Source organism: Plasmodium chabaudi (assembly GCF_900002335.3).
Source record: "Plasmodium chabaudi chabaudi strain AS genome assembly, chromosome: 12".
Taxonomy (NCBI): Eukaryota; Apicomplexa; class Aconoidasida; order Haemosporida; family Plasmodiidae; genus Plasmodium; species Plasmodium chabaudi.
The window spans coordinates 70,777-94,001 of record NC_030112.2 but is presented as its reverse complement, the minus strand read 5'-3'; the positions used below and the strand labels follow the sequence as shown (position 1 = coordinate 94,001).

Sequence of the window (23,225 nt, the reverse complement as noted above, 5' to 3'; positions counted from 1 at the left end):
ATGCCAATTAAAGAAAAATGGGACTTATAAATATTTATTAAAAAAATGAATAATAAAAAATTTTGTAAATAAATATTTATTAAGTTTTTTTTATAATAAAATGCAACTTTTCACTTAATATGATTTGCTAATATTTTATATACAAAAAATACTAATTTGATATTATACATATGAAGAATAGCTTTTATATGAAAACTATGGGTGATATAGGTGTACATTTAAAAGATGTTTTGCTCATAATAAAAATACTGCAAAAAAAGGCTATTATATATAAATAAAAAGGAACATTAAATATTACGATTTATAATTAAACAAATAAATAATTAAAATAACATAAAATCGTTAAAAAATTGTATTTTGGGAAATAGAATAAAATGCATTTATACAAAAGTTTATTATGAGCAAGCAACATTAAGGTTTTAAAAAAAAATAATGAGAGCAATAATTATAAGGCAAAAATGTACATACATGGTTAGGCGTTCAATATGGAACATAATTTTATTTATTTGGATATTGGCTTAAAATAATAGATAGTTGAATAATAATTATATTGTAAAAAGGTATGCATTATATATAAATTATTTAAAATATTGCTATATTACGGTATACTGAATATGTATCCCTTTTTTAATCCATTTTATTATTATACAAATGTATTGTGCATATATATTGGTATATGCGCATAATATTATTTCTTAATTTATATAAAACTTATATATAATATATTTTATATATAGTATATATTTTTATGGATATTATATATTTTTACAAGAAATTAATCGATACAATAATATAATAAAAATAAAAAATCTCTTAATAAAGGAAAAAAATCTTTTTTTATATTTAAAAATGTCGTAAGAAAGAAATAAGTAGCAATAATAATACTTATTAAATAAAAGAATATCAAAATTATTCTATAAAACGAAATAAATTCATTATTTAACTTTTTTTATTTAAAATTTTATTTTTAATAATTTTCAAATATATTGTTTATCCAAAATGAGTAAATTAATGAAAGGAGCCATTGACAATGAGAAGTATAGACTTCGTCGTATTCGTATTGCTTTAACTTCCAAGAATTTGAGAGCTATAGAAAAAGGTAATTAAAATTTTTTTATATTTAGTGAATATGTTTTATTTATACGTTTTTTATTTAAAGAAAGCTTTTGAAAATGGGTATTTACGCACATACCTTTATATATATATGTCATATATATATGCTTATTTATGTATATTTGTTGTACCACCTTCTATAATTTTTTTGAATTATTACAAGTACATATTTATTAAATAAGTGGAAACTTATTGTAGTACTATATTGATATATCCATGTATATATGTATAGTAAATATGAGAAGTATATATTTCTATTATGATAAAGAACCATTAAATGTATACATATAATACGGTCATTGTGAAATGTTTATTTATTGATAAATGCATATATATGTATGCTGAATATTTGCATTCAATTATATTGAAGGTGGAAAAGTGCAGTGCTTTATACATTACACATCATATACTTTGAGCATATGTGGATATAAATACATGTATTTATTTTTTTATCCCTAAACAGTCTGCAGCGACATTATGAAAGGAGCAAAGGAAAAAAACTTAAATGTATCTGGACCTGTAAGGTTGCCAGTCAAAACCTTAAGAATAACAACAAGAAAATCACCTTGTGGAGAAGGTACCAACACATGGGATAGATTTGAACTAAGAATTTACAAAAGACTTATTGATTTATATTCACAATGTGAGGTTGTTACACAAATGACATCCATCAATATAGATCCAGTAGTTGAAGTCGAAGTTATTATAACTGATTCTTAATTTTAATGCATATATAATATATATTTTTTTCGGAAGTACATGCCAATTTTATATAAAAAAAAAGACAAATGGGTATTTTTAAATTAAGGTTTATGTAGAAATAATTTTTATAAATATGCTTCTTCCATTTTATTTTTTTACAATTATATTTTATCGAATTTATAATTTTTTTAAATATAAATTATTATTAAATTATATTGTAAAAAATATATATTTTTTCATTTTTATTACATATATTATATATTTTTTGAGAATTTAAGATATAACTGAATAATTTTGTAAAAGTATAATATAAAATTAATTCTAGAATAGTATAAAAATTAGACATTATTTAATGGTATTGAAAAAAAATAATGTTTTGACTTGTAAAAAAAAATACCCCTGCTGATGAAGTTGGGTGCAGGTGTATTATGATAACACAATTCGATGTTCTACAAAAATCCATAATAAATAATGGCATGCCATTATTTATTATGCTTTCTATAAAATTTTTGTATGTCATCCTTACATATTTCTTCTTTAATATGTAATAATGAAAAATACGAGTTATATGATTAGTATTATTTGTCTATATTAAAAAACAAAAATATGATTAAAATTTTATAAATTTACCTATAACTATATTATATTGTTATTATTTTTATAATATAGAATATCCATTTTGTTATACAATATAAAATGCAATTCAGTGCACAACATGGTGTTTAATGGTTGGTTCACTGCAACATTAAAAATTATACATTTTGTGAAAATATTAATGTTGTATATATTTAGTTTGTCTATTTTGTTCTAGTATTATTTTATTTATATTTGTTTATTGGATTTTATATTTTAATGTAGAAATATTTATCCTTATAAAAATACATGTGGTGACAATTATGGGTGATGGAAAACATATTATATACAAATTATCCAACAACTGATTAATTCTATGGATATGTTAAAAATATATATGGCTTAATTATTTCTATTTTGGTTATTAATATATTTTTTATTTATTTTTATTTATTTTTTTATGTAGAAAACACTTAATTTTTTATAATTGTATTAAAATGGTAGCATATGTGTGTATTATATATGGTACTGTTTAAAATGACAAATTAGTAATCCATTTTTGTTAGCTCATCAAATGAATGATAACAAAAAAAGGGGAAAAAATACTCAACAAAAAATAGACGATATATAGTTTATGGTCTATATTTTTTGCGTTACAACACTGCGATAATTATTCGTGCTCTCGTTTTTTTTTCAAACTTTCAACGACCTAGATCAGAATAAAAATGTTTTATTTGGATACTAAGTTAAATATAAAAAATTTTGGTAATAATGAGAATAAGGTGGATCGATCTTACATGAATATAAGAAAGGTAAATTCAGAACATGCTCGATATAATTTAGGTAAGACAACATATACAAAAATGAATAATAATTATATAATGAATGAAGACAGAAATAATGTAGTATTAAATAAGTATTTAAAAAATGCTCATTTATTGAATAACATAAATGATCAAACAAATGGGACATATGGAATAAAAAGTAAATTGCCTACCTTATATGCAAGAACAAGTAGTCCAATTAAAATTAATGGAGCATATCCAATATATAAAAATGAAAATGTTTATTATTATAAAGAGAATATACCATTTAAAAAAAGAATGTGTAATAGTGTAGAAATTGTTACATTAAGTAATATAAATACAGCACATGAGTATTTACAAAATAATAAAATAAATAACAGTTTCATAAAATTTCCAAATAATTTAAAATTAAATAACAATTTTAATGACGGACAAAAAAAAACTATTGAAAAAATGCAAGAGCAAAAATATTTCCCCAAAAAAAATTCATGTGCGGCAAATTTAAAAAGAAGCATGAGTATTTACACAGTTCTAAATAATGGAGAAATAAATAATAATAATACAAATTATTATTACAACAATAATAATAATTATATTTGTAAAAATATACCAGAGTTATACTCAAAAAAAAAAGCTAGTGTAAACACAAAAAAGACAATGAAGAATTGTTTTGAAATTGTTAAAAGTAAATATGATGAAATGCATAATAAAAATGTAATTGATGAAAAAAATAAATATATACCTCCTCATAATTATAATATATCTCTAATTAATGGCGCCAAAGTTTGTGCAAATAATATAGGGAGGAATAAGATTAAGCATTGTAATAGTATGCTATTAAATAATTCTATAAAAAATGATACACAACATATAAATTTATGGAAGGAAGAACAAATTGATGTTCCTAATGCAATAATTAAATCACACACACTAACCAAATTTCCAGTAGGATCAAGTATATATCATAAAACTCAGACCCCTAATATAAGGCAATATGGAAGTATGTCTCAATTTGAAAATCCTGTGAAATTGGTTCAGTTAAAAACCATTAATTCCTTTGATGCGGACGAAAATAACAAAAATAATAATGAGGTATTGGGTACGGGTCCAGAATATTTATCACAACAAAATAGTAGCATACATGATGGGAATGGTGAATATCATCCTCTTAGGAGTAGTACTCTTCCTTGTAATAAAAATGAAAAAGAAAGAAGTAATATCTGCAATTTAAGTTGTATGAATTCTAAATATATAAGTTATGAGAATGTTGGAAATGGAATTATTCAAAATCAAGAACAAGCTGTACCAATGGTTGAGTCGAAAAATGGGCAAGACACTTTTAATCAAAATAATTGTAATGAGTTAAAAGATGCTAAAGGGGAAGAAAACGTAAATAAAACTAATGAGCTAATGAAAAAAACAGAAAAATATATTTGTGGTAACTCTTCAAATATTGAATCAAGTAAGAATAGTATTCATGCAAAATTGTGTAGCGTTGAAAATATTGAAATAATTAAACAGAAAAACTATAGAGAAAATGAAGAAATAAATAATGAGAATTTGATAAAAGAATCTGAAATCCAAAATAATAGTATTAAAAAAACAAATGTGGAAAACAAAAAAGTAAACAATCCAACTAATTTGAGAAACGGAATAAATATAGACGCGTTAAAGGGATGTATACTTGGGAATTTGAGCAAATCAAATAATGAAAATCAAGATGTTACTTTCAATTCTATTGATAATATTAGTAAAGAGGAAAATGATGCATCTGAAAAATGTAGTAATACCAATGAAGTGAAAAAAAATTCAATTCTTAAAATAGAGGAGACCGAGATTGATAATAGTAGTGAACGTATCCATTATAACAGTGGAGAAAATTGTAATTTAGAAAGCGAGAATGAAAAAAAATTAAAAATGAACAAAAGAAAAAGTTCAAATAATGAAAGTATAAATTTTAAAGACGAATTGAGCCCTAGCCATATTATGGAATTACTTAAAATTTTAAAAAAATTAAAAAAATCAAAAATATATAAATTCAGTATTGATAAATTTTTATTACAAGAAAATGGGTATGAAAAAATTATAAAATATATAGAAAAGAATGAATACAAAAGAGGAAGCACTTTGAATACTTCGGTGTATGAAAGTGATAATAATAGCAAATCTAACGATGGGAAATATTCTGAAAACGATTTATATAATGTAGACAATAAGAATGATAATCGTTTTGATGAAGTGTTAAAATGTAAAACGAATAAGTCTAATTCTAAAGTTGATAAGAATGTTGTGAAATCATTGGAGACAATATATAAAGTAAAAAATTGTTTATATACTCTTGGGATATCATTTAATGAAGTAATTAATTTAGATAAAATAAAAAGTATTTTTTGGTATTTATATATAAAACATAAGCTGTCTAAAAAAATGAGTATATCTGAATTTTGTGAAATGCTAAATTATAAGATAGATGAAAATATGAATAAAAATTATTTTAAAGAATATGTAAATTATGAAATATTTAAAAAACATAATCGTGATAATTTTGAAAATTTTGGTAATAAAATTCAGGTTTTAGAAAGTTTATTTTATTTACTAAAATCATATCCTATAAATTATGATGAAAATAAAGGTTGTTTTTATATGTTAAATCCAGAAAAAAATAAAATGTATAAAAATTATAAATATAATACAGACAGAAATAAGATGAGCATTATAAAATTAACAAATGAAGTAACTGAAAATTTTAAAAATAGTTTTTTCTTTCTTGATAAAATATTTATACCTAAAGATGCATTCTTTTTCGTAAAAGATTCAGAAGATGTAGGAATACGAAACAACAAAAATAAGCCAGTATATGTCCATCATGCTTTGGTAAATGATTTAAAAGAAGAAATGGCAGAACAAACCGTTTTTGATAATTTATATTCATGTGAGCCTCCATATAAATCAGATTATTATAGATATATACAGAAAAAAAGAATACAAAATAAAATTCGAAAATTTAAAGAGTATATACTTAATTATTATGAATTTGATTCTGTAGAAGACTTTTTTGAAACCTTGCTTGTATTTGATGTAGAACATAAAAAATTAATTAGCATATTAAGTAATAACAAAACTAATGATTTTATGAACCCATTAAATAATAATTATAATAAATATGTAAGCTTATGCTTTAACATAACAAAAAATATATATGAACAATACAGATCGCTAGTAGATTCAAATGATGATAACACTCTTACGAAGGAAAATGAAATAAATAGTTTGGAAATAAAAGAAAATGGATATAATGTAGAATATTTCAATTTAGACAGTGCTGAGACTGTAAAAGTTAAAATGGAGAACAGAAGAAAAAATACAAAAACGGATTGGTCAACTATAGAATCTCAAATAGGTACAACCGATAGTTGTAACAGTGATGAGCATATAGTAAGGACCAATACTTATATTAATATTGATAAGATAGATAAAAAAAATGAAGAAACAATTGAAGAGATGTCAATTATGTATGAAGAATTTTTTAATTTTGGTAATACTAGAAAGAAAGTAAAAGAAATAAATATAGATACATTTAAAATATTTATTGAAAATTTAGGAAAATTAAAAGGGTTTCCAAATTTTGCATCTATTAATGAATGTTTTCTTGGTATATGTTTTTGTGATCCAGATTTACCTAAACATATATTTAACCAAAAAAATATATTACCAAAAAATATGAACTTTAATGGTTTTATGAACTGTATGAGATATATACCATATGTTATTCCTGATTTCCCATTACCAACAAGCTACTTTAAAAATAAATATAATAACATAGATGTATTTAATTCAAGGAATCAATTTTTAAATATATTAAAATATAAAGGCTGTAAAAAAGAAACTATACATTTAAGAAATCAAATAGTTTTAGATATTACAAAATTATTTGTTTTAATATCTTGGAATTTTGGTGTTAATACCGAAGAATTTAATGAAGTAGTTGGTTTGGAACCAAATAAGCTAGTTGATATGGTTAATTCGTCTTATTATATAAATTACAAGTACTCATTGAAAAAAAAACAAAAAAATAAAAATAACGGAGAAAAGACAATGCCAGAAAGCGGAATAGATGGTTTGTATACTAGTAGTAGTACTGAAAGTATTACGGATAGCGAACAAAGTGAAGAAATGTATAGCAATACTTGCAATTTATTTGATGTAAAAGGTATGATAAAACAAAATTCGAAGCATAGTAGCTATATAGAAAGAGGGAATACAAAAAATTATAAAAGCACTTCAGATTGTACACAAAATTCGAATGAATACAATATGCTATTTGAAGAATTACTAAAAAAAGGAGGAAAGAAAAAAATGACATATAAAGTAGTACCAAAATGGCATGCATCGAATGATATATTTTTATCACGATTAGTGTCTTATGATGAAATACAAATAGGTTTATATGAATTATATCCATTATTCATGATACAGACATCTCTAATTTATATGATTCATATATCATGTTGTATGATTACAGAAGATGAATGGAAATATTTCTTTGAAGACAGTTTTACATTATATAAGAAATTGCAACCTGAAGAAATAGCTATGAGATATATTAAAAATAAGGGGTGTAGATTTTATAAATTAAAAAATATTCAGCTAAATGAATCTATTGATATACATAATGCTTTTATGAAGATACCAGAAAATATGAAATGTCCAGAGGTGCGCAAATTAGCTATAAATGGCGAAAATACAGCTAGCGGTTATTTAGCTGAGCCTTTTGACATTTATCATTTAATGTTTATTTCGAAAGTTTTTTGGTATATTTTTACTTACTCTGATAATTTTCTTATTTTAAGATCTGCATTGTTAAGAAATTGTAAGAATAAAAAAAAACAGTAGGAGTAATAAAAGATTTAAAATTAGCAATTGATTGTTGTTTTTCTCTTACCGAATATTTATAAAAAAAGAGGCATTCCTCACCTTTTTATGAATATATATGTCAAGATATAATTATTAGTTGTTTTTTGTTATAAATTTTTAGTATCATAACTATTTTTTCCCTTTTAACAAAACACATGCATATCCAAAGTCTGGATACTAATGGGAGATGAAATAAATGGCTAGTAGATATTTATTCAATGTGTTTATTCCCTAATTAATTTGCCTAATATTTATTCTATTTAGTTTGTCATTTTATATTTTTTGTTTTTTAACTTTTTTATATTGTTTATTCATTTGTTTAGTTTTCCCTTATTGTTTGGGATAAGGAGAGATGTTGCTAAATATTTTAGCTTGATATAATGCTTATGCATTTTTTTTAAGTTTTTACTAATTTTTTGTCATACCAATTTTTATTTATTTTGTATGATTGTCTAAGGTTTTATTCAATGGTTGTAAAACTTGATTCATATTATTTTGTTATATAAATATTTATTAATTACACCAGTTTTGTTTATATTTTATCAGATTTAATTTTTATTTTTTTTATAAAAATTAAGAAAAAAAAAACTTTATAGATTAAATTTTATGGAATTTTTTAGACAATTTTTAATGTGTTAATATGTATGATCATGCCGTATTTATATGCTTATATAGATAGACGTGAGGGGAATAAATTATGTAAGCATTTCTCAAGGGAAATTACTATTTATTTGGCTGATAAAAATGGTCTTATTTTTTTGTATTTACTCAAACTTTTGATGTGCATATATAAAAATGTATATACATTTTTTACTCCTATTCCATATTATCTGATATATTTAATAATATCAGGTGACCATTCAATAAATAGTAGGTGATGTTTGTCTTTCGTAGACTTCCATTTTAATTATTAGAATTGTGGTAGATTAAAAAAATCGAGTAATAACATCGGAAAACCAAAGATTTTATAATTTTATATATTTATTCATATGGATACACGCATTACATTATTTTATAATGGTTGTTTACAATTTTGGAGAAGCTAATAATTTTTTTTTGCTTGAAAATTTATTTATTTTTATGAATGTAAAAATATACTTTTTATGATTTATAAGGTTATGCATATAGGTATATATTTTTATAAATATTGTCCAATTCTTATAAGAAGGGTTAGGAGAATAGTGTGAAAATAAAAAAAAATTACGTACTTATTTTTATAAATATTATGAAACAGCATGAAATAAAAACTGAAAAAATACATATATTTAACTAAAGGATAAAAAATAATAAACAAACAATAAAATTAAAACTATTACAAGGGGAACAGATATTATATATATCCTATTGAAGCGTAGCGGATTATGTATCATTGCATGCCAAATGAAGGGGATTTTTGGAAGTTATAAAATAATTAAAAAATATATATTTCCAATGATGAAATGTTACAAGGGGTATATTTAAACTTTTTTTTAAATTCAATATAGTATCTATATTTACTATTTTTATGATTATGCTTGATATGTAGGATATATGCATATTTTATACGAAAAATAATAATTTTAATATAAGGAAAAAAGGTATATAAAATAAAAATACAATTTTGAGAAGCCTTTAATTTATATAAATCTAAACAAAATTGTTTATTGTTTGATAATCTGAATAAAGAAATAATTTGTGGAATGTTTTCGAATTTAATAAATAGTTGGGTATGATTATATATATAAACATTTAAAGAGTTTGAAGATAAAATGTTGTCAATCAGAAAGAGTAACATATATGATTTGCTTGCAATGCAAAAATGTAATAGTGTTAATTTGCCAGAAAATTATAATATGAGATATTATTTTTATCATGATATATCATGGCCTTCTTTAAGCCAATTAGCTGAAGACTATGATGGGAAAATTTGTGGATACACTTTAGGCAAACTTGAGGAAGAAGATGAAAAAAAAGGACATTTGACGTCTGTTGCAGTTTTAAAAACATATAGAAAACAAAAACTAGCTTATTATTTAATAACACAAACACATGAATTCATTAATAAAGTATACAATGTAAATAATATTTGCTTACATGTAAGAGTAAGTAATAGTGCTGCTTTAAATCTATACTTTAACCTACTAAATTATAAAATTAAAGGAATAGAACACCTATATTATGGTAATAAAGAAGATGCGTATCAAATGGAGCATATATTTGTTAAATAATTTTAATCAAAACTAATTTTTATAGAAGAATAGATTTAATTTTTTATGTAAATAATGATTAGGTAATAAAAATTTATATATAGTAATAAAGATATGTGTAGCGATTTTTAGGTAAATGATATTTTGTAGGAATATCTTACTTTTTTTAATTTGTATATATTAATAATCCGTTAAAAGAAAAGAGGCAACCAATTTTTTTTTTTTAATTTTTCATTGTTAAATTGACAAGAGTATGTTATTTTTTGTTTAATCTAAAATTGGTACATTACACAATTGCACACACTTTTTAATATCATATTTGATCATTTTTTTATAATTAAAAATAACCTTACTTTTAATATATATTTTTTTAATTACACAAATTTAAAACTTTAAAAAAAATTGGAGTATTCCCCCAGTTTTGTAATTATCCCATATCGGGGTTATCATTATATTAAAAAATTTAAGACGCTAAAAACAAGGGAATACACCTGTTTTTATGCATTTGTCAAAGTGATAAAATTTGCTTTATTTGAATAATATACACAAAAAAATGTGAACATATGAAAGTATGAAAAAAGTAGAGGGCACGAATGTACATGATAAACGGTTTCAATGATCAAGTGTTTTCTCTTTATGTTTTAAGTTGAATTTTCCTGTGGGTCATCTTTGTCAAATAATAATTCGTTATTTAACTCTTCCTTAAACATGTCTCCATAAGATTCCCTTATATTTTCAATTTCACAAAATAATTGCGTCTGTTCACTTAAATTACTTAAAACAAAATTCAAAAAGGGAACTCTTTTCCTGTGTTTAATAAGTTCAGCTAATTTGTAACGAATGTGTTTGCAATTTTTCTGGATCCATATGTATCCCTAAAAAGGTGATATAAATATAGGGGAAGTTTATAGAGCATAAAAAATGTATATACAAATGATAAGGAATTGGTATTATAGGGCGCAATAGAAACAATAATAAATATAAGTAGAATTGTGCATAATTTACAAAACAATGTATATGTAAATATTTTATTTATGCTATTTACTTGTCGTGAATCAACAGAATCTCCCATTATTTCGATAATAACTTTAGCTACAGAACAATCAGGACTCAGCTGAACATTATGAATGGTTATACCTTCTATAATATCTTCATCAATGTGATATTTATAATTAAATTTTATTCCTTTTTTATATATTATTGATTGTAATGCATTTTTGATTTCCTTTTCAAATCTTTTTCTATATATTTCATGACGAGGAGTTTCTTTTTTTGTTAAATATGCTGTATTTTTAAATTGTTTTCTTGGTATATGTGTATTAAGGAAATGCATATGATTGAATGTGTTCGCTTTATGTTTAATGACTAATGTGTAATTAATTTTTGTAAATATGGATAATAAAATTATAAGATATAAATACATTTCAGCTTGTTTCAATTATGCTAATAACAATAAAACACATAGTCGATTTTAATCATCGTTTCAGTGGTACGAAATAAATTAATTCATATTTTTATATCTCTATACCAATTTTGATCACCTTATTTATCTAACTATATGAATAACACACATATCTGAATATGTGCTGCTTTCCTAATAAAGCATTTGGGCATTTTTTTGGATGTTGCAATTTTGATACATAATTAGATATATATTTTTAATTTATTTGAATTTTGTTAATTTTTGCATTGCTAAAAAAATAAAATATAAAAGGAAAAAGTCAAAACATTCACTATATCATTATTTATTTAAAGATTATTTGACTATATATTTTTTTATCCATTATATTTTTTAAGTCGGGGGCTTGTTCATTTTGTTGGAGAATTTGAAATTTCAAGTATCCGTGTAAGTTTCTAAACAGGCATGCATATAATTATAAATAAACTTAAAAAGAATTATATATATAACGTATTTAAATTATTTTAATATAAGCATATTAAAAATGTATGATTATGTAATATATATAAAATAACAAGGGCAAAAAAGTAAAAATAGAGTTACATATTTAGCTTCGTTAATATTATTCCATGTATATGCAATATAAAAGGAATATTAAACTATATTTAAAACTGATGAATAAAAATTTTAATGGCAAATATGATAAGAATGTATTAGCATTTTAAGAAACATGGATGGAACACAATATAGCTATCAAAAATACATTTTTATGATTGACATTTTAGGGTGAATCGTTCCCATAGGTATTGAGAGAAAAATGTTTTACTAAATTGGGAAAATCAACATTATAGTATTATTTTATATAATAGAATTATAAATTATTATAGCAGGTTAAGTAAGATAAGACTTATATATGGGATCACAAATATATATGTAAGTATGGGTGATTAGGATGCTGTCGTTTAATAGTGTTACATATTTGTATTATAATAAAAATTAAAATAACGAGCAAGTATGGTAGTGTGTATGTTTTAATTTGTTTTAAACTTGTTAACATAAAAAAGTAAAGTTTGGTGTGATTCGCGAATTCACACATACTAATATATATGTGCGTAGTTAAAAAAATAATATATTATTTAACATAAAAAAACATGTAAATGCAATTTAAGTAGTTTCAAGACTTAAATATGCATTCTTAATCAAATATAAAATTGATATGACATATATATATTAAAAAAATTAATTATCCGTATTTAATTACACAAAAATTATGTAATTATTTTGTTATTCATATTTACAAAACTGCCCTTTTAAAAGGGATAGGCATATATATTTTCTCTTCGATCTTAGCTTTTTCCGCAATCATTTAAAAGATTGTTGTATATATCCCTGTATAAATATATTGATTATACTTAAAAAAAATTCTTATAAGTATAATTGATATTTCTGTTTGCACATTGTTTTTTAATTCATTTAGTAAAAGATATACATTATTCCTTACTATATAATACATATGTTAAAGCAGGCAATGCTACTTGCAGGATTTTATATTATTTAATATATATGCATATTGCTTGAGCATTATTTGGTTGTTGTAGGGAAAACAAATATTATGGGGTATTAAATACATAGTTACTGAAATGATTAATATACAACGGTGTGTATATGAAAAGTTTTAATCGTCTTCGGGTGTGTGTGGATGCTTCTCAGGTGGTAAATCGTTTGGATCTCTTAATGGCTATAAGAAACAAAATGTATACATATATGGATATATACATGTAAATATGTACATTAGCTTTGCAAATAAATAAATGACTTACATTTGGAGGATTTGGTCGTAGAATATATTTTTTATAAAAAAAATTTCCTGACATAGCTCCCATAAATCCCGAAAATATTATAAAAATATAGCTTGGGAAATTTATAGCATATTTAACTTTTTGTAATCGCCCATGGAATACTACCCCTGTTCCTGGAGGCTATATAATAAAGTAATTAAATATATATTTGTGTGTGTATTTTTTAAGAGAAACATAAACAGGTTGGAGATCATTTACATTAATAGGCATGTAAAAAGAAGTAAAAAATAGTTAATATCAAATTGGGGTTTATTAGGCATACCGGTTTGGGCATTGACTTCATTTCATGTGATATATATCGGATAGGTGAATTTTTCTGTGTAAAAAAGTATTATGAAAGGGAAAATTGAAATTTATGTTATAAATTTATGCTATATCATTAGGGATTGTGTTTCTATGGTTTTTTATGAGAACATATTCATCATATATTATTATGTCCCCTTTGTTAAGATATAATAATAGTTGATTTATTGAAAAAATAATTTATTTTATTATTTTTATTCTTACGAATAGCATTTTGTTTGAGTTTGTTTAAAACGTTGCTAATTGCTATGATATGATCAGAAATGTATTGCCTAGAAATAAATGTAATGAAATATGAGACATTATTTAAATATATGTAATGTGCAATTATGGGGATATACCACAATATCCCTTTTATGAATTGCGAATGTAACATATATATAATATTGTCACTTTAAAAAGTGTATACCTTTATAGGACTGTGGAAAGCATTACCATTGGATATTCGATTATTTTAGCATATGCAATAATTCAATATTTTTTAGGTTAAATAAATTTATATATTTATGTATAAAAAATATTATGTACTTTTCAAAATACTGGTATTAAGTTTATATTTTTTAAGGAGGGAAAAAATAAGGTAAAAAAAATGAAATGAAAAAATATTATATCAAAATGAAGTAACAATATAGTATCCCAAATTATGTTATAAAAAAATATAAAAATTATGGATTATATATTTTGGACCGTTTAAATATAAGAATTATTACATTTTTTTTTTGGGCATACATATGTAATATTAATTATATATGTAAGAAAATAATTTGATTTTTTTACAACAAATACATATGGTTTATATATTAATACGTTTATTATTTATTTTTTATTTGCTTTTTTTAAAGTATTTAATTTGGAAAAAAAGGTAAAATACAAGAAATAAATATTTTGCTACAATTCCAAAATAATTAAATACACTAATGTGTATATATTATACATAATAATTTTCAATTTTTGACAAAAATTATTCATTTAATTTTATAGCAATGGATGAGTTAGTAGTATAATATCGTAAGTATATCAAATTAATATGAGTACACATTATTTACCCTATAAATCAATAGGCAAATTTTATGAAAGCAAAGAAAAAAATATATCTTGTATAAGCATTTTAAATTAGAAAATATTTGCATATTTCCAAAATAAAAATTCAGGATGAAACATAAAGGTTTGCACACTTATAGAATGCTATTTCATGCAATATGCTTTTCTCAAATTGAATGAGATATGTATTTTGAAAATTATATAGAATAAATTAATCATCTTAAGTTTTGTACAAATATATGGATAGGGTATATATTTGTGTAATTAAAAATAGAATTTTAAAAACATGTTTGTAAACAGGTATAGAGCGGAATTAAAAAAGTGAAAAAAAAATGAAACTTACAAATTACGAAAAAAATAGGGCATAAAAAAGTTATGTCATTAAAAGTTATAAGTAAACAAAAAAATTATATTAAAATATATTTTAGAATGTAAAGGGGATATATAAGAATAGATCAGACAATATAGTTATATATTATCTATAGGTGTGTACATATTCGTCACGAATTATATCTACTTCTTTAAGAAGTAATAATCTTTATGAAAAAAAAAAATGGTAATTGAGGGTATACAAATTTATACATATTGGCTAGTTACACTGCCAGCTTGGGTTGGTACTTATACAATGTACAATTTCCTTCAGGTATAATATATATGGCAACTCGTATTTTGAGAATAATATTCTTCGGTTTGTTTCGATTGTTCTTGAACATAATATATATGAATATATTATATTAAATGATATACATGTGATAATAAAGCTAAATTCCATAAATGATTTGACAATTGCAAAAGAGCAATATAAAGAGATAAACATAATGATATATATAAAGAATAGAAAATATTGTGTAGGATATCTAACTATTAACAATATAGTAGTTTGGATAGTTAGCATATGTATATACATATATATATAATATGGTGAAGTAAAATATTTTAAAGAGGTAAGAGCTATATATATATCAAAAGACGTTATAATAAATTTAGCTAGACATAATAGTAATGTCGAATTATAATATTTTTTAATATTACAATATTGTCTTTTCTTCATTTTAGAGATAAAAAGTATGTAAAAAATGTACATGAAAATATTGATAATTGATCTTGGGATATAGTATTTTAAAAAATTTGATCTTTTTAAAGGGTTAAGTATAATATTAGAATTATATAATTTATACGCTGTAATAAAATCTAATAACATAATATATATAATTAAATATATATTCATAAAATATGTTCTGATAATAAGATTTATGTTAAATTCATCCATCCATGATAAATACCATTGTTCTAAGTTTGGATTTTTGAATAATCCAACTGCATTTGCTTCAGGTATAAATATTTTATTTTTCCATATAGCATTTTGCATTAAGATTTTTTTTTTTTTTAAATTGAGAAAGGTTTTTTTTGATACATCTAAAATGGTTTTAAAAAATCGTGGAATATAAATAAATAGTAAATTCATTTTTGTATTTTCAAGAAATATTGTAGCACATGTTTTCCCTTTCTTGGTTGAAAATATAGTTTTTTTTTTTTTTGCAATAGAATATATTCTTTTTTTATTATATTTTTTTACACCATCTTCAGTATTGTATATATCAAGTTCTATTATTTTATCCATAATTTGGTATTGTTTTAATGTTTTGGATTTATCATATTTATAATTAGACCCATGAGTGTTCATATAATTTAGTTCGTTATTTTTGTTATAATATGGTTGTGTAAATTTTATAATTTTATTATTGTTGCAGCTAATTGATCGATATATATATGAATTGGTATCATTATTAGTGTCTAAGGATTTTTTAAATTTATATGATTCATCATCATTAAAATAATGTTTACTTTTGTACCTCAATATACTACCTTTGTTAGTTTTATAATTAAATGAATTGTCTTTTGGCAAGTTTTGCTCGTTTTCTATTAATTCGGATTCTCCAGGGAATGTATCATTTAATATATCAATAGTATGCTCGGTAGCTGTTATATCATCATAATTATTGTTACCGCTTTGCTTATTTGTTGCGTTTGGTTGATCATATATTGTATAATGCTTATGAGGATAATTATTTTCATTTTTATTTGCAATATGAATGTTATTCATAATGTTGTTTTGTTCATGATAAATGCATGATAAAATATTGCAATCATAATCTTGAATATGATTTATTTGATTTTTAGGCATTTCTGTTTTGTAGTCACGTGTAGGAATCACTGCACAAGATTTAATATAATTTGGATGCACCATTCTTTCATTATATGTATTATGCGGTCCATTTTTGTTAATAATTTTGTTGTCTTTTGCTTTAGTGGAATATGCATTGTCATATCCATTTTGTGTGTCATAGTTAGAGTTGCATGAATTATCAGAACTTATTTCCATGTGTATTTTTTTACTTGAACTTTTTTTTTTTCCTTTATTATGCTTAATATTTTCATGTGTTAATTTGCTTTTTGTTTGTTTTGCATCTCTTTTGGTAGTTTTTCCAGTTGAGGCAATTAATTCATCCTGCGTATGTTCAGATTCTTTATCTGTCTTTTTCGAGAAATGAACTCCATATTGGATGTTTTTATCATGTATATTAATGGTTGAATGATGATTTGGCAATGATTCGAGTGAGGGCTTATCATTATATTGTGATAAATTTTCTTCTGTACTAGATTCTTTAATTTGAATTGCCAATTCGTGATTTCCTTTATTTGATTGGTTTGCATAAGAATTTAAAGATTCGTAGCTACTTATTATACTAGCTTTTTTTTTGAGAGAAACTTGTTTAGCTTTTTTTTTTTTATGTTTAATAGACTTTTTATTTTGAATTTGTTCTAAATCATCATCAAATTGGGTACTATCGATATTATTGATAGGATTGCCCTCGTTGTAGTTACTGGTATGTTTATGATCAGTTGTGGATGAAGAGGAATGCTTTACAAAATTTGTTTTTGAAATTTTTTTTTTTTTTAAAAATTTGTTACTTATTTTCTTCGATAAAAAGGTGTGTAAGTTATTTGATGGTTTAATATTTGAATAAATTTTTAATGGAAATATATTGGAATTTTTTGATATAGAATTATGATATAGTTTCGAATATTTTGTATTATAATATTTTGAAAAACTAGTAGTATAATTGAATTTGTTAAATTCACTTTCACTATTTAATAATTTGTATTTTTTCATATATTTACTGTCTCTATGTGTATTTAGCGATTTAAATTTGAGATCAAGAAAATTATCTCTTATAGATTTATGATCATTGTTGCTATTATCATTTATGCTTGAAATATCTGAATATGTTTTTGAATTAATACAAATATATGATTTGATTAATTTTTTAAATATTTGTTCTTCTAAATTTTTAACTTCTTTTGATATGACTACATATTTACATGGATTTTTTTTTGACATAACAATCAGGTTACATAATTTATACATACGAAAATACAACGCATGTCCACCTATTATTTGTAAAGTATATGAGATTATATCACTGAAAAGTATATATTTTGCATTGAGCATAAATCCACTTATAACTAAATTGTATTGAATTATTATACCCAATAATACACTAAAAAATAATAATGTTATTAAATTATAATAAGAATATCCAGTTAGAGAAAATGCAAAAAACAATAATTGCATATTTGAGATTTTAAAAGAATCAAATATGATTGATAATATGCAAGTAATTACTATACTAAAAAAAAATAATAATTCTAATATATATTTTCCTATACTATTTTTTGAATATACAAATGCTCTAATTATAACAAAACTAATTAATGATGAAATAAATAATGCTGTTCCAAGAAGTACTGTCCATAAATATTTAAAATCCAAAACTAATTTTTTACTATCAATAGCTGCATATCCAGTTACTATAAATGTTTGTAAGCTTTGCAATGCTATTAAAACAACAAAGTCTTCTGACTTTATATCTATCGAATGCACATTGTGATTTTCCATTTTTGAGAAGCATATAAAAGAACGAAAATAAAAATTATATTATTGTGCTTCTTCTGATTGTAGATTTGTATGTCGTTGGTTTATTTTCGCATGGCCACTATATATACTTTCTCTAAAATGTATTATTTAATTTGTCTTATGGTGAAAACCACGAAAAAATGGATATACCTGGATGTATATAAGCATTGGCATTATCGTGTGAATACATACATAGAGATACACCAAATTTAAAAATAAAAAACGCAAAGTTTAAAGTGTGTGTTATAATAATTATAAAATTAACAAATCCATATTAAAGAATTGCATATTTGAAAGAAATAAGCATACATGCATATATACGATATAAATTAAAAGTGATAAGCATTTGGACATACAAAAATGTATCCATTTGTTTAGAACAAATATAAAAATGAAACTGCAAAAAGATATTAAATAAAATTCATAATTTTAATATTAAGAATTATAAAAAATTTATGTTAAATGAAAAGGTCTTACATATTTGTAAATGGGAGTAATAATACAATAACCCGGAAAAATGGTATATACATTATATATAATGAATTTTTAAAGGATAATGCATTTATAGGTTTTTAAAGATTAAAATATTAATAAAAACTAAATAAATACATAAGTAAACGATAAGTAATAGGAGCATAAGCCATTAATGGCTTACTAAAAAATTAATAACATTTGTAAATTAAAAACTAAACTTTTCTATGGGATGAAAAATGAATTCATAATAAACTGAAAGATTAAATGGAAAAAATTGTTGTTTTTTCCTCTTTGTAAATTATTTGAAAATCGAAGATAACTATAAATTAATTATACGAAAAAGAGTAATACAAAATTATCAACGGAAAATATATTACACATATATATAGGTAAATATATAAACATATGGGAATAAATAAATATATAGTAATCTTCGAAATAATACAGAAAATCGAAGAAAAATATAATTGTAGATTACGGTATATGGAATTTTTAATATTTGGAAGCATTTGGTGGAGATTTATTTAATTACAATTATTATAAGTATACAATGTGTGGAAGGAAAAAAATCGAAAAAAAAAATGCGTGTGTAAAATAGTGCACCAACTTGTTTTGAAAAAATGTTATTAATAAAATAACATTATAAAATATAAACTATGATAAATAAATTTTAAAAAAAATGTAATAAATAAAATATAACTTAAATTAAAAAAACAAAATAAATTGTCTATACATACTAAGATATTTCTTAAAAAAAAATTTATAAATCAGTGTGTATATAAAAAACATGTTAGACAATTCATTTTCGAGGATTTCCTTTAATATTATTATATATAAAAAATATAAATGTAGGGGAATAATATATTTAATTTCCATTGTATGTATTTTAATATTATTCATTATTTGTTGTAAAATAATTTTATAAATTCCTTTTTATATTCAATGTACTTATATATAGGAATGTAGTGAAAATAATAATGAAGGGCAATTATATATTTCCAATTTATTCCCCTTAATTATGGAATTTACCAAAAATGAATATATATAATTTTATGATACGTAATTTTCTATAAAAAAATATATATTAATGGTGATATTATTGCATTCTCCGAAAAATATAGTGAAAGAAATGCATGAAGATACTTCGAAACCATTGAAATGGTTTACTTAAAGGGGATATGGAATTTATTACAAAAGAATAACACATAATATAAATTAAATTTGTGTCTATAATACTTTTTTTTAAATATATACTTTTGTATGTAATAATATAGGCAAAACAGGAAATATAAATATGTTTCGAAATAGATATATTTTACTATTATTAGACAATTTTGAATTGGTTACTCTGCTAATATATTGTATTGTCCTTTTAATTAGTAGCAATACTATGTCAATTTAGTTTAATACAAATTTGTAATATCACATTGGAATGGCAAATTATAATTTATATTTTTTTGATAGTAGTTTTTAGTATAATAAAAAATAACAATAATTAATTAGTTAAAACAATTTAATAAAATCGAAAGAAAACAATAAGTATAAGAAAAAGGCAGAAAGCTTCTCTTATTATGTATTCCTAATTGGCAACGTGCAAAATCATACTCTTCCACAAAAAAAACAAATATATAATTAGAGATAGTATAACATACAAATAAATATAATAAATAGTAACTAAATAGAATATATATATATAATTATATTGTAGAAATTGTTTTTGATGTCCTTAAAAAATGGAGAATAATACTAACAAACTCAACAACACAAATATAACTGGAATTATAATCCTAAAAAAAAATAAAAAGAATTAAAATAATAAAAGATATTAGCGATTTAAAAATATATTGTTGTATAATTGCATATTGTATATGTGAATGAATTTTAAATAGATGATATATATTGAGAAAAGACTTAGTACATTATATGTAAATATATGCATAGCTGTATCTTACGTAGTTTTCATAAAAAATTTAATAATATCATGTTCATCGACTATTATTCTGTCGCAAATTAGATTCGATTTTCTTTTTCTTAGTTGCTAAAATAGTGAAGGGGAAAAATATAATCATATGTTTGTTTATATAAATAATAATAAAGATAACATATATAATTATGGATTCATATATTATACCTGATCAGTATCTTCATGCTTCTCATATGTTCTATAGAAGGAAAGTTATGGATTATTTTATAATATAATATTTAAAATTTTAATTTTGTTTTCTAAATATTTATATAATGATACCAGGGATAAATAAAAAAATGAACATTCCTTTAAATATGGGTACATATATATGCATTTACTTACATTGGTTTAATAGTGTAGTTTCCTAAAAGATCTAAATGCTGTTTTTCAACGGCTGTTTTAAATTGGACGATAATCGATTCCCTAGAAAGAAATAAATGAAATAGTAAAAGTGGACATATATGATATAAAAAAAAAATGTAATTATTGTGATGCATATAAAATATAGACTGATAAAAACATACATAATAATGCATATAAAAATTTATACTTACTCTTCTGGATTATACTCTTCGAATGTAGCATCGAATGGTATTAATGAACTTTTAAATATATCCAGATCGTCAGTTTTAACACCTTCGACTTTTGCCTTTAAAATTTTATTATTCAATTGACTCATTTTTTTTAACAGATATTAATAAATTAATTTTATTTAATATTTTTATATGCAAAAATAAAGAATTAGTTTTATTTTCATTATATATTTATATAATTTTTTGAAGATTTGTTTATTTTGTTTAAAATTTTCCTATGATCAAATATGGGGCATGCATATATATATGCGCGCTTTTTGCATATTTGTTGTACTAATGTATTAATATGTTATTCTATATTTATACTTTTGGTGATTTTATTTTATAACATAAATTGTTATATTGTATTTATATTTTTTAATTATTAATTTTATGGTTATATGTATTATATTTTTGTTTATTAATTGTTTTTATTTTATATGATATTTGTTATATATTTTTTGCAGCGTATGTATTTTATATTTTTTTCTTTAATTTTTGTTTATATTATTCTGCAATTGGTGGATATTCTTATATGCTATATTTGTATGAAAATATAAATACGTGAAGAAAATACATTTCGTCTATTATTAATATTTTTTTAATTTTTATTTTTATTAATTGAATGCATACGTATATCTTCTCCATATAGCGAAAATACGTGTTGCCATTTTATTTTTTTTGTAAATTTAACTTTAAAGAAATGCTGTATTATATAGTATTTTCCATTTTGTTTATTATTGAAATATATTATATATAAATAAATAGGTAATATAATAATAAATTATTTATAATTAAGTTACATGGTCAATAGTTCTGTATAAGGGGGGGATACATAATTATATGCATATGAGAAAAATATCACACACCAATATATATATAAAAGAATAAATTTCAATATCATAATAATTATAAAATGTGTACAAATTGGGTGTATCTTTTTGCATTTTATTTTAGTAAGGTTGAAGTGACAAAAATAATAAAAAATTCACATTGAAGTTTTTTATTTTGTATGCATAAAAATACATGAGATTAATTGGAAAGAGATATCTAAAAATTTCGAATTAAAAAAAGATATAAAAATGAAAGTTTTGGGTTTTTCGGTTATATATATGTATGCATATATTTATACATATGGAAAGCATAAAAATACAACGTATCGATTACAAACGTGGGGATACAAGTAAATTTACAGTATAACATATATTAGGAGATAATAAATCTACATAAACAATGTTGTTAATAAACAGGTGGATAGAAATATAAAGAGAAAAAGGGAATAATAAAATGTTTAAAAAAATTTTTAGAAACAATATTAACTAAAGGTACATATTTTAC

General features: G+C 22.2%; 7 protein-coding genes across 7 annotated transcripts; 3 read left to right on the top strand and 4 right to left on the bottom strand.

Annotated features, from left to right (window-relative positions):
* Positions 1–999: 999 nt before the first annotated feature.
* PCHAS_1202600 (40S ribosomal protein S20e, putative) lies at positions 1,000–1,833 on the top strand (the record flags this gene model as incomplete). The annotated part of the gene is made up of 2 exons (XM_016798784.1): positions 1,000–1,099; positions 1,577–1,833. 2 exons carry the CDS (start codon positions 1,000–1,002, stop codon positions 1,831–1,833), a joined length of 357 nt encoding a protein of 118 aa, XP_016654154.1.
* A 1,280-nt stretch (positions 1,834–3,113) lies between these two features.
* Positions 3,114–8,087, top strand: PCHAS_1202500 (conserved Plasmodium protein, unknown function; the record flags this gene model as incomplete). The annotated part of the gene is made up of 1 exon (XM_730389.2): positions 3,114–8,087. The coding sequence occupies one exon, from the start codon at positions 3,114–3,116 to the stop codon at positions 8,085–8,087; it is 4,974 nt and encodes a 1,657-aa protein (XP_735482.2).
* Positions 8,088–9,856: 1,769 nt separating this feature from the next.
* On the top strand, positions 9,857–10,315 carry PCHAS_1202400 (N-terminal acetyltransferase A complex catalytic subunit ARD1, putative; the record flags this gene model as incomplete). Its single annotated transcript, XM_736445.1, has 1 exon — positions 9,857–10,315. The coding sequence occupies one exon, from the start codon at positions 9,857–9,859 to the stop codon at positions 10,313–10,315; it is 459 nt and encodes a 152-aa protein (XP_741538.1).
* Positions 10,316–10,935: 620 nt separating this feature from the next.
* PCHAS_1202300 (ribosome-binding factor A, putative) lies at positions 10,936–11,717 on the bottom strand (the record flags this gene model as incomplete). Its single annotated transcript, XM_016798783.1, has 2 exons — positions 10,936–11,169; positions 11,340–11,717. The coding sequence occupies 2 exons, from the start codon at positions 11,715–11,717 to the stop codon at positions 10,936–10,938; spliced, it is 612 nt and encodes a 203-aa protein (XP_016654153.1).
* A 1,651-nt stretch (positions 11,718–13,368) lies between these two features.
* Positions 13,369–14,068, bottom strand: PCHAS_1202200 (conserved protein, unknown function; the record flags this gene model as incomplete). The annotated part of the gene is made up of 4 exons (XM_016798782.1): positions 13,369–13,431; positions 13,514–13,672; positions 13,815–13,868; positions 14,060–14,068. The coding sequence occupies 4 exons, from the start codon at positions 14,066–14,068 to the stop codon at positions 13,369–13,371; spliced, it is 285 nt and encodes a 94-aa protein (XP_016654152.1).
* A 1,417-nt stretch (positions 14,069–15,485) lies between these two features.
* PCHAS_1202100 (conserved protein, unknown function) lies at positions 15,486–18,857 on the bottom strand (the record flags this gene model as incomplete). The annotated part of the gene is made up of 1 exon (XM_016798781.1): positions 15,486–18,857. The coding sequence occupies one exon, from the start codon at positions 18,855–18,857 to the stop codon at positions 15,486–15,488; it is 3,372 nt and encodes a 1,123-aa protein (XP_016654151.1).
* Positions 18,858–21,075: 2,218 nt separating this feature from the next.
* PCHAS_1202000 (conserved Plasmodium protein, unknown function) lies at positions 21,076–21,994 on the bottom strand (the record flags this gene model as incomplete). The annotated part of the gene is made up of 5 exons (XM_016798780.1): positions 21,076–21,136; positions 21,302–21,387; positions 21,481–21,511; positions 21,658–21,738; positions 21,870–21,994. The coding sequence occupies 5 exons, from the start codon at positions 21,992–21,994 to the stop codon at positions 21,076–21,078; spliced, it is 384 nt and encodes a 127-aa protein (XP_016654150.1).
* Positions 21,995–23,225: the final 1,231 nt, after the last annotated feature.